At 34.3% G+C, this 11292-nt stretch overlaps 2 protein-coding genes across 2 annotated transcripts; one reads left to right on the top strand and one right to left on the bottom strand.

Annotated features, from left to right (window-relative positions):
* Nucleotides 1-1276: 1276 nt before the first annotated feature.
* Nucleotides 1277-2293, bottom strand: LOC106138335 (THO complex subunit 7 homolog). Its single transcript, XM_013339464.2, has 3 exons — nt 2134-2293; nt 1917-2040; nt 1277-1805 (listed from the first exon to the last, which is right to left on the bottom strand). The coding sequence occupies exons 1-3, from the start codon at nt 2141-2143 to the stop codon at nt 1331-1333; spliced, it is 609 nt and encodes a 202-aa protein (XP_013194918.2). The 5' UTR covers nt 2144-2293; the 3' UTR covers nt 1277-1330.
* A 1043-nt stretch (nt 2294-3336) lies between these two features.
* Nucleotides 3337-11224, top strand: LOC106138345 (solute carrier family 35 member F1-like). Its single transcript, XM_013339474.2, has 6 exons — nt 3337-3543; nt 3632-3823; nt 4541-4788; nt 7552-7919; nt 8281-8429; nt 9040-11224. The coding sequence occupies exons 3-6, from the start codon at nt 4737-4739 to the stop codon at nt 9200-9202; spliced, it is 732 nt and encodes a 243-aa protein (XP_013194928.2). The 5' UTR covers nt 3337-3543; nt 3632-3823; nt 4541-4736; the 3' UTR covers nt 9203-11224.
* Nucleotides 11225-11292: the final 68 nt, after the last annotated feature.

The following is an 11292-nucleotide window of genomic DNA, read 5'->3' as shown; positions in this document are numbered from 1 at the left end:
GCTTACCTTTATTTTCTCATCTTAAGTACCTAAAGAAATGGACTATAGGTTTCTTATATGGTCTAGGGATGCATTAAGAGAGGATTTTATATAAAATTAACGGCATTTTTCATTTTACGCATTTTGAGCCACGTTTATCTAATATCTTTATAATTTAGCTTACCTAACTGACTGTCATCGGTGAAAACCTCACAAAATGCCGCAATCATTTGAGACAGATACGGCGGATATTCTTCAATATAATAAGGTATATGGAGAAGATACTCTACAGCGAGAAACGAAAGCACTGACGCTAGAAGCCGAAGATGTCTTCCCAAGAACAAAAGTGTCTGTAAGACCCGCTTAATGATCTAAGCAGGGCTGTATTGTAGCGCCTTAAAAGAAATTAACATTCTGATGTACGACCCTGTGAAGAGAATTCGTGATTGGGCATTTTCCCACCCGACTGTACGTTCCGCAGGTAGAAAAATTAATAATTGAATAGTGTTATATTGACTTTTGAATGAGACATTTTTGTCGTAAATAGTAGGTAGACTAACCTTGTAGAGTTTGCTTAGACAAACTCGCGCTTTGGGGATTAAACTACGTATTTATGCCTAGCAGTCATGCAATAGCAGAAAATTTATAAAAAGAATAAAAAATATGAATTAAATACTAATAAATTTATTCATAAATTTTTGATGACTTCATTAATTAATTTTAATCATCTTATTGACTGACTTTACTCTCATCCACATCTCATGTGTTCCTATTTTCAAACTAGGCCGTCATTTACTCCAAGCCCCAAAGGGTAAGTTTCACACTTTTTGTAACATCAGACAGCATGTATTGCCCGCTTACATGCTGCAAATTTGGGGGACTGCTTATTCTTTTAAATTTTATTTATAATTTTCTACAATGAACCATTTAAATTAACATAAAATGAGTCTTTTAGTGTCAATATACAGATCTTTTACTAATGTGAAAGTTACATAAAATCTTTTAAGAGTTAAATTTTACTATAAGATTGAAATTCTTTACAAAATAAAAGCATTTTGATAAAATTTTACTTCTTCATACCTATTATTGGTAGGTATTTGAAATAGATTCCAATTATTCTGGCTTTTAAAATGATCATCATACTACAAGTCTTTGACAATATAAGTGCTATCAAACTATGTAACTCGCAGTGTTAAGGTATGACCAATGCAGATCTAGATTAGAATGTAGCAGATTGATTGGGTTAGGATTAATATTAATCTGATTTCAGGAACTGCAGAACAGAAACTGCTTGTAATAAGAAGAAAATAATGTACAGAAATTTTATTCCACTTACAAATATTACTACAAATTATGTTGTACTTTCAACTTCTTTCATTTCAACATCATCAGACATGGGCTCCACATCATCAGGTTCGTCCAACAGTGCTTGTAACTGATGTATAGATGTCACCAATACGTGGAACTGTTTCTTTCTCAATGCTAATCTGCTCTCCAATTGGTGCTTCGTAGCCTCTAAGCTACTCAGTTCCGTTTTCAAAGTACTCAAACGCTCTAATGTCTCCTTCCTATCTGGTTGTTCACTGATAACTTTGGCTAACACATCATATTCTATACGGTTCTTACGCACTGTCTTGGCCTGTGCAAGATCTGCCTTACTTTTTTCAATGTTCCCTTTAGCCACTTCAATACCAGTTTCAAGTATTTTTGATAATTCTTCATAACTTTTTAGCTCAGCGGCCATCATTTCAGAACCAAGCTGTGATTTTGTCACAGCAAACTCACACTGAGCTATTTGAGCAAGCATTCTGTCATGTGTTGCTTTACTGAAATTAAAAAAAATATTGTAAAAGAACTACTAACTCCCTCAAAGGCGCAGCAATGATACTGCTATATATAGTACATATTTACTAGGTTATAAGTAAACAAATTCTAACCTCTCTTCAGGTTTGTCATCAGAACTGTTACACCATTTTATTAAGGTTTTCAATAAAACATTCAGCCTTCTGTCATCACCAGTACCATCTCCGTCAATAAGTAGTCTTCTTCGGATAACATCTTCTGTAACAACAGAGAAACAAAGTCATTTTGTAACAGACGATACAGGAAAACCAGTCATGATTATGATTTATATACTTCATCAAAATTTATTACCATCAGCCATTCTGTTTCAGACCTAACTGTAATGAATGTATCTACAATTTAAGGTTCAAAATTTTTTTGTAATATTTAATAATCGTTCAAAATTTCAAATCAAAACAAAGAAAAACAACAAACAGAAATTATAGCTTGATGCTTCTTGATGCAAAGCAGATGTCATATCAAATGTCAATGTCATGTGTCAAAACAAAATGACCCTCGACATAGTTTTTCTGAGATTTACTTCAGATTCGGACACAAACGTATATAAGCCGTTAATGAAAACGTGTGAGCGTACCCCGCGTGCCAATGTTTAGTAATGTTAAGACTCGCTAGTCTTAACTATCTATATACAAATACCGTCTATTGCGAGGTAGACAGAGCCAACAGTCTTAAAAATACTTTTTATTTTGACACTATGTTTGCCGTGTGGTTCCTGGCACCATTAGAAAAAAGAATAGGGCCACTCCATCTCTTCCTCAAGGATGTCGTAAAAGGCGACTAAGGGATAGGCTTACAAACTTGGGATAGGCTTATAAACTAAATGTACACGTTTAGCTGTTTGCTGCTGTCGCCTAAAAGAAGAATCCCAAGTTTATAAGTCTTTCCCTTAGTCGCCTTTTACGACATCCACGGCGAAAGAGTTGGAGTGATCCTATTCTTTTTTCTATTGGTCCCGGGAACGGTTAAGTATCTAATGCTTAAGTAACAGTAAACTGCAAAAATTTCACGAAATTGTACGACCATCCGTACTTGTCAGTGACAGTGCCGGCCGTTGTCAGTATCATTGAAGAGTACGGATAGCGTTGTACTAAATGTATGCAACAATATAATTTTTCATTGACACCGATGGAACTAAAGCATGGAACGTGCTGACACTGATATGTGCGGATTAGCTGTAATAACGTTCTGAATTACATTTATATGAATGAGACACTTCTGTATTCATACGAAATCGCCGTTTTTTATTATTTTATGATTTCAAGAAACTATGAATATTGTAACTGGTTTAGCGAAAAGGGTTTCTAGGTTTTTTTAGGGTATAATTGTAAAATCTCCTTTCCATTAAACGTGTTACTAAATTCCATAATTGCAGCATGCGGTATTTGGTGTTAGCCTGTCCGAGTGAGAAAGGAAAAAAATAAACAATTCTGTGTTTACATCAATAGTGTCAATGCCAAACCGAACTGACAAAAATATAGTACTGCCTGACGTTTGCTTTGCTTTAGTGGCCGTGTTCGTCTTCCTGCCCTGTGCAATTTGTTTTTCTACTACGAAATATGGACATGTTTATTAATTTTGCAATTCCAGAAATAATTACTCAATTATTAAAAATCTAACCCAAATAATAACTACATAATAAGTCATGGAAGGGACAATGTTCAGTGAAAAAGTCGAAGCTTATTTTTCTGAACTAGGGCGATGGTCAGTATATTGTATTTCTTTTTATAATTTTAATAAGTTCTATGTTTTCTTTTGGTCTGAATGTTCACGTTACCTTTTATGTTTGTAGGAAAGTTTGGCGAAGTATATTGTTAGGGCAAGTGCTTTCTCTTCTACTGAGTGGGAAATGTATTTTGACGACACTGCTTCAAAGTGCTACTTGGCAGTTTCCGATTTCAGCCCAACAAGTTATTTCGTATGTTTTTCTGTTCGTGCTATTTACCCCTGCGACGTTCTGCGATGGACTAAAACCAATGCAAAAGTAAGACATCTATTGATATTTCTTATGTTCATCCTTCTGATTTCTCAAATGCAATAATTACTCTAAACCACTATAATTTACTAAGAATATTTTTACTGACTCATAATTGAATAGTATTGTTTTCCACCATCATAAAAATGCAAGCAGTATATGTATGTAAATGCTCCTAAAAAAATTATATAAAAACCAGTTATGAATTGACAAACAACAAAACATAAACTATAGGCTTCCGGCAAGGGGGGGTCACTGGAGGGGCGTGTTACCCCCTCCCCCATCCCCCCTCCCCATCCCTCTCCGGCGGTGGCCCGTTTCAAGAGTTTTACCCCAAATGCCAAGCCATTATTCTACCTGTTTGCTGAAATAAATTATTTATTTAAAAAAGTACTATACAAATAAATATTCTGTAAAAAATTTAAGCCTCTACCTACCTGTTACCATTATTATTGTTGAGCCAAAAATACTAAATAACACACACACACACAACAATGTACAATACCTTCTTAATGTAATTTTTTGTGTATTTTGTTAAAGCAGCAACGAAAACACAATTTGTGAAAATTTCAGCTTTCTATCTATCACAATTTATAAGATATATACATATAGCCTGGTGACAGACAGACGGATGGACAGACCGACAGAAGAGGCTTAGTGATAGGGTCACATTTTTACCTTTTTTAAAAATATGAATTGCCATCAAAAGATTCATGTTTATTTCAGAGGATGGTGGATAGTCGTGATTGCTTCCATAATAGACGTGGAAGCTGGTTACCTGTTGATTCTCTCTCAGAGATACACGTCCGTGCTAAGTTGACAGCTGCTCGCGTGTAGCGGTGTAGGCGCAGCGCTCGTCGGCGGCGCTTGGCGCGGACAGCGGCTTGGAGTGGCTCATGTGGCCGGGGCTACGTTGGGACTAATGGCTGTTGTTTGCGTGGTCTGGGCAGATGTTGAAGGTGCTCCTACTGATGGTATGCACTCTCAACAATCATTTTTTCTATTTTAAGTTAGCAAAATAATTTAAGTTAACGTAGAAAAGTTCCTCTTTTATACAGACAGTAATTTGTTGTCACAAATACTAAAAGACCCTTTCTGATAGCTCAATCAGGAGCTATTCAAGATTTTTTTGATTTCATTGTCTGTGCTCCACATCACATCTGCTTATAGTCAACAGGACTGATTGTAAGATCAAGAAAAAACTTCACTGACCATTAGGGTGTCCCGAAAAAATTTTTTTTTTATTTCTTTAGTGCAAGACATCTTAAAAGTTGCGTAATTAATCGTAGATTACTACAAAAATATAAAAAAAAATATAATACGATATCTTTAGGGTTCTACCGACCGTCAAAGTTTTCAGAAATTGGCATTTTTGTGGCAATCTTGCATTCTTGGTAATGAGCGTAAAAAATAATAAATATATAAGTTTTGATGTTTTGTTATATGCAATACACACAATACATTGATTTACAAGTAAAAACGTGATACTAGCGGCTTCGAATTTGTCAAGTTTCAACCTGCGGATGCATTCAAGTTTCAACTTATTTCAAGCATTTTCATGACTCAACTAGCTAGTGTTTCCAACAAGTCTAAGCGATTTTTATTGCTTTTGAAGTAAATAAGTTATTGCTATAGTACTAATAAGGTGATATTAATAATGAGTTCGAGGCGTAGTGATACTAGATGTGATTTATTGGGACCATACCAAGAAATTAATGACCGACAGCTATCAACTATAAAAGACGTGATTAATTATCAAATTCTGAAGTCTCAATTGCTGAAGTCGTATTACGAGAAGTACCTCAATTTAAAAAGACACCCCAAAAGCAAGCAAATAGACAGTTTTGAAAACAAAAGTTAAGTTATTTTTAGAATTATCTGAGAAGCTTTTTGACGTTGCTGCTTGTAAATGTAGCTGTAGTTTCTACAGCTTTGGCTGTCGTCGGCTTGGTTTCTGCCGAAGATAATACTTGGTTGTCGATAAAAACAAAATTCACAGAGCTGTATCTAAATTTCGTACAGAAGCTTCCAAAAATGTTAAGGGTATTGATATAAGGGGTATTTATTTTGATGGTCGAAAAGACAAGACCCTGTTAAATGGGAAAAAAGGAGATCGTTACCATCGTAAAGAAGTTTTAGAAGAGCATATTTCAGTTTTAGCAGAACCAGGATCAAATTATTTGGGACATACAACGCCAAGTCGTGGCACTGCAAAAGGAATTGTTACTTTAATCACAGATCTATTAGAAGCTCATGGTTTGACTTTAGCTGATGTGATAATATGCTTTGGATGTGATGGAACTGCGACTAACACTGGTTGGAAGGGTGGCGTGATACAATATTTAGAGCAGTATTTGAATAGGCCGTTGCAGTGGTGTATTTGTATGCTTCATGCCAATGAATTACCCCTCCGTCATTTGTTTTTAACCTTAGATGGTTGTATTTCGGGCCCTAGGGAGTATTCTTGACCTCTTGGAAAACAATTAGTTGGTTGCGAAAATAAAGCGATGGTGTCTTTTAGTGCGGTGGCGAACAATTTACCTGACTTGCCAATAGATGTTGTGGATGAACTAAGTACTGAACAAAAATATCTTTATGAGATCTGTCAGGCTGTGTCAACTGGATCCTGTTCTCGTGAGTTAGCAAATCGTCAACCTGGTAAAATGGCACATTCAAGATGGCTTACTTCTGCGAACCGTATATTAAGACTTTACTTGTAAGTACTGTTAATCCATCAGAAAATTTGATATTACTTGTAAACTACGTGGTTAAAGTATATGCTCCTATGTGGTTTTTAATCAAGCAAAAGAAATCTTTTTAGGACGGTGCCATATTTATCAAATGGATATTTATGGATTTTTACCCGACAACCAGAGTTCTATTGTCGATTCTGTTATCAAAAGAAACGCTTTTTTGCGCACCCAGAAAAACTTCTTGTCAGTATGTTGTTCGATGAGAGAGAAATCAGCTCGCTCTCGCAGCTAGGGGTGCGAAAAATATTAAAAGCTAGAGAAATTTAAAGCACTAAACGCAGGATTTTTAAAACACCAAAAGTGAACATTTCTGCTAACACCGATATTATTGTGTGGCATGAATGTCAGGTTACACCGCCGCCACACATATTTGTAAAGAAGACCTTCAAACCATGACAGAATTTCTGGACTTCCCTTGTCACTCACAATCTGTTGATAGATGTGTTAAACTAGTTACAGATGACTCTCAAAGTGTAATGGACGCTTCTTCTAGAGATAGATTTACACGAAACAGGTTACAATCTCGAGCAGAAATGCCAAATTTTGCACACAAGAATAAATTTTATTTTTAACTGTCTGTTTTAATTTACAGCTTCAGTTTTGTTTCGGTTGTTTTCTTGTACCTTATTTCACTGTTTTTAATAAATATAACAACTTAGTAACTTGATTTTTATTTTATTTCAGGTGTATAAGATCATAATGGTAAAATATAAAATTTTGTAAACTTTCAAGTGTGGTAGAACCCTAAAGACGACACGCAATTCAAATATTTTTACTATATTTGTATAGTCTATAGAATTACGCAAATTTTGACACCTCTTGCAATAGAGTAGCTTAAAAAATTTTTTTTTTCATACAATGACGGGACACCCTACTGACCATATTCCATAATCTTTTACAATTAATGAATAGCTATATTGGTTACTATGGTAGGAACCCAATTTTTTCTAGCAACACAGTATTGATCTATTTGTCAATTTGCAGGGAGAAACCAACTGGTCGGAGACATGCTATGTCTGGGCGGCTCTCTGCTGTATGCCATGGTCACAGTTCTCCAAGAAATGATGCTCAAAACCTATTCTTGCACTGACTACCTCTCATCATTAGGTATTATTGGAGCCACGCTGTCAGCCGTTCAAACATTCTTCTTAGAATTCCATGAGCTGATTGTTTTTAACTGGTTGGAAATGGACACCCTGATTCAGATATGTGTCTATTGGTTTATACAAACAATATTTCAGGTGTTACAATGTTTGATGCTTAGAGACGCCGGATCGATTATTCTACATTTGTCATTCCTGTCAGCCGATTATTACACTCTCATCGCTGGGATGTACATTTTTCAGTTTAAGGTATGTTTCTATTTTTTCTTAAGTATTCACACATTATTTGCCTTTGCTGAACCAGTTAGTTATTTAATCAGGTAGTTAGTTAATCATTTACTGTTTTCTCAGCACAGGCCAATTTGAGCACTATAAACATTGCAATTTCTATATCAATAGATAAATATAATGATTTCTCATTCTAAATGATGAATGAAATTTGGTCTTAAGATTGTCACTTCATTTCCTGTTATTAGTTTCAAGAATAGTCTAGATCTAAACAAATTCTCCAGCTCTTCAGTTATTATTGTGTTAGCAAAATATATAATATGTTAACATTCTGAGATCCAAACCAAATTAAAAAAAAAAAATTAAAATATTACCCCACCAGTTCCACGCGCTGTACTTCCTGTCGTACCTGCTGGCGATGGTGGGGGTGTTCCTGTTCAGCAGCCGCGCGCGCGCGCCGCCGGCCGCGCCGCCCGAGCGCCTCCCGCAGCTGGTCAGCGACGCCGTGCACTCGCACGACAACGTGTCTATGTGAGTGAGCCTTTAACCTTTCAGGCTAGCATGCCACGCGCGAAGACGTTCTCATCGCGCGATAAACTATTGATGTCCCGTTTCAAGACTTTACCTAACTACCTGTACCTGTACCTACGCTAAAAAAAAATGCAAATGTGGGCCCGCTCAAAGTTGAAATAAATTGAATTGAAACACGGGCCCGCGGACGAACTGCTCTGTCACCGCGCCGCAGTGTAGCCAATTTGAAGAGATTCTTGTATTGCAAGTAGGCGTGGGCGCGCTTTCAAACTGTGCTGCTTCTGATCTGCTTTTTGTGTGCTCGGGTTTACAGATTGCTTTTTATAATCTGGCTAATGTCAGATTATAAACTTTTGATGGAGAAACTAAACAACTGGGTGTGTAGCCATAGTCTAAACTGAGTTAAGCTCCCCTTAAATGTTACAAAGGTCAGAAGGGAGATTTTTAACATTTTAGGAGTTTGTGTAAACACCTGATTTATCCATTCATTCATAGTCACAGGCTGATCCAGTGCTCTTCTCTTGAGAGGTGAGGACGCAACCAGGTCTAAAGCCAAGAGGATAATGAAATTTAGTTACTCTTTTGATAAAAATCAAACTTCTTTTTACAGGGAATATACAGTTCCGACATTGGATTGCATACCGATTGAAGGTTTAGAACCGCCGATGAGTCGGGACACAACTTTCACTTCCTTCCTTGGCGGCCCTCAAACTGTTCCTAATGGTAGCCTTCCTTACCACAATGGAACACAGAACACAAAAGACCCATGTTAATGTAGCTTTTTAAAGGATATAGACTATTATAAGACTTATTAGAATACTCGGCCGAAATACTTGTATTAACTATTAATGTTAAATGTTTTAATTATGAGAATTTTGAGGTGAGAAATGAAAATTTCATATGTCAAAATATTTTTTTTTTATATATAAAACTATACTCAAATATAACTAAAATCACTTACAATAAATCAATTTGATTTTAACAAGGCCCTTACATTTTTGTATCGTTAACTAAAATTTATTAGTTTTATTATCACCAATTACTATGATTTTATCCTAGTTAGATCTGCACCCTAATCTATTCATTGTTTTGATGTAATTAAAATAAACATTTTTACTATAATAATAGAGATAGTCCGCTAATAAAATTTAGACATTCCATAATCAAGATAATGTATAATGAATTGGTTGAATAGAAAATTTTATGACAAAAAATATGTTAAACATCTTGTTTGTTCCATTGAGTCTTCACATAAAAAAACTTGTGTAGAAAAAGGCAATGATGAAACTTTCTCCTAAGTCAGATTTGCTCATTTTCGTCATATCACATCTACTTTTAGATGTTGTTGAGCTTGCAATAAAATAATTTCTCGAATAATATTTTTCCCGTTTTTATATAATATATATATTTTAATTCTATCCTTTGATGCTTTACTCACTCAAGTGAACTATAGCAGATAGACTATAGATATTGAGCCTTATATGGAATCTCAAGTTCCAGCCACTCTCAACTAACTTTCAAAATAGCTCATTAATGTATTTTATAGATAAATCTTTGCGATTATGTGAAGGCTCAATTAGGCTAATTTTATCTTCATGTTAGTTATTACATTACCACCGTTAGCACAAATATCCTAGGGATAAAGTTAACTATAGTAGCGCACAACTATAAAATAGTTTTAATAAATAAAATAAAAAGAAAAATATATAAAAATGATTGTAATCAATTTCTTAAAAGATTTAATAATGGAAAGATTAATATCTACGACGAACGAAAACTGCCACATACTCGAATTTTTACTAAATTTCTTAAACCAAATAATTACATTATAACAATTTGTACGGAATTTTAATCTATGAGAGGTATTTATTGGAATTGTATTAGATTAAAATATAGAATTATTTTAGCATCGCAATAAGCGTTAACTTGATTAGTGTTTTGGTCAGAGAAATAATTTTCGACATAATTAAAATAAAACTTTGTTCGAATATAAAATTATAACCATAGATTGATACAGATTAATTTTAATAAAAAAATATAATAACTAAATATGAATGATACTTAATTGCCACTTCAAAATATTTCTCTAATCAAGATCAGTCTGTTAGCTGTGATTATTTTTATTGCATTTTTTACAGTGATAGTTTATTGAAGATTTTATTATTATGGCTTCGAGATCTCAAATTAGATATTTTATTGTAACTTAAATTGTTAAAACTTATGTTGTACTTAAATATTATGACGCTCAATTATTAATAAATAAGGTTAAATATTACCTTTTTATTGTTCAATTAGAAACTTTTTTTTTATATTTGCAATAATTCTGGCATGGAGGCCATGATGTATTGCTATAATATATTATGATTGTGTGTAGTAAACCAATCAAAGTTCTTCATTCAATGGAAACATACTCTGATTGGCTTATTTCTGTACATAACTGTACCCCTCCAATTTTGATATATATATAAGAAATTCTTTCGCGAATTCATCCTATTCAATATCCTAAAAAATTGATTCTCCACTGTTAAGTAATTTTGGATTTAATTTAAGGTTAATTGTTGATCTGCGTGTAACTTTTGGAACGGTTGTGTTAACTTGTAATTGATAAAATTTACTAAGCTATGAATTGTTGTTAATATAGATTACTATACCAAAGGTATTTCTGTCGCCTACTGTAGAATTGATTTCATTCTGAATGACGCCCTATAGTACTAGGTTTATAGTTTGTATCCAAAGTCATGACGTCTTCGAAAATTGTGTAATATGTATTTTAAAATTGATAAATATACAACATTTTCAGGAAACATGTTGTTTGAATAATTGTCAAATTGGTATAAGTATTTATGATAAAATATAGCATCGT

The sequence above is a fragment of the Amyelois transitella genome, chromosome 8 (genome assembly GCF_032362555.1).
Source record: "Amyelois transitella isolate CPQ chromosome 8, ilAmyTran1.1, whole genome shotgun sequence".
Classification (NCBI taxonomy): Eukaryota; Metazoa; Arthropoda; class Insecta; order Lepidoptera; family Pyralidae; genus Amyelois; species Amyelois transitella.
The sequence above is the reverse complement of the archived record's forward strand: the minus strand, read 5'-3'. Positions and strand labels throughout refer to the sequence as shown.

Coding starts and splice junctions, on each gene's coding strand:
- LOC106138345 (XM_013339474.2), top strand. CDS start 4,737: ATGGCTGTTGTTTGCGTGGTCTGGGCAGATGTTGAAGGTGCTCCTACT. Junction 7,920..8,280: donor TGTACATTTTTCAGTTTAAG/GTATGTTTCTAT, acceptor TTACCCCACCAG/TTCCACGCGCTGTACTTCCT. Junction 8,430..9,039: donor TCGCACGACAACGTGTCTAT/GTGAGTGAGCCT, acceptor TTCTTTTTACAG/GGAATATACAGTTCCGACAT.
- LOC106138335 (XM_013339464.2), bottom strand. Junction 1,806..1,916: donor GATGACAAACCTGAAGAGAG/GTTAGAATTTGT, acceptor TTTTAATTTCAG/TAAAGCAACACATGACAGAA.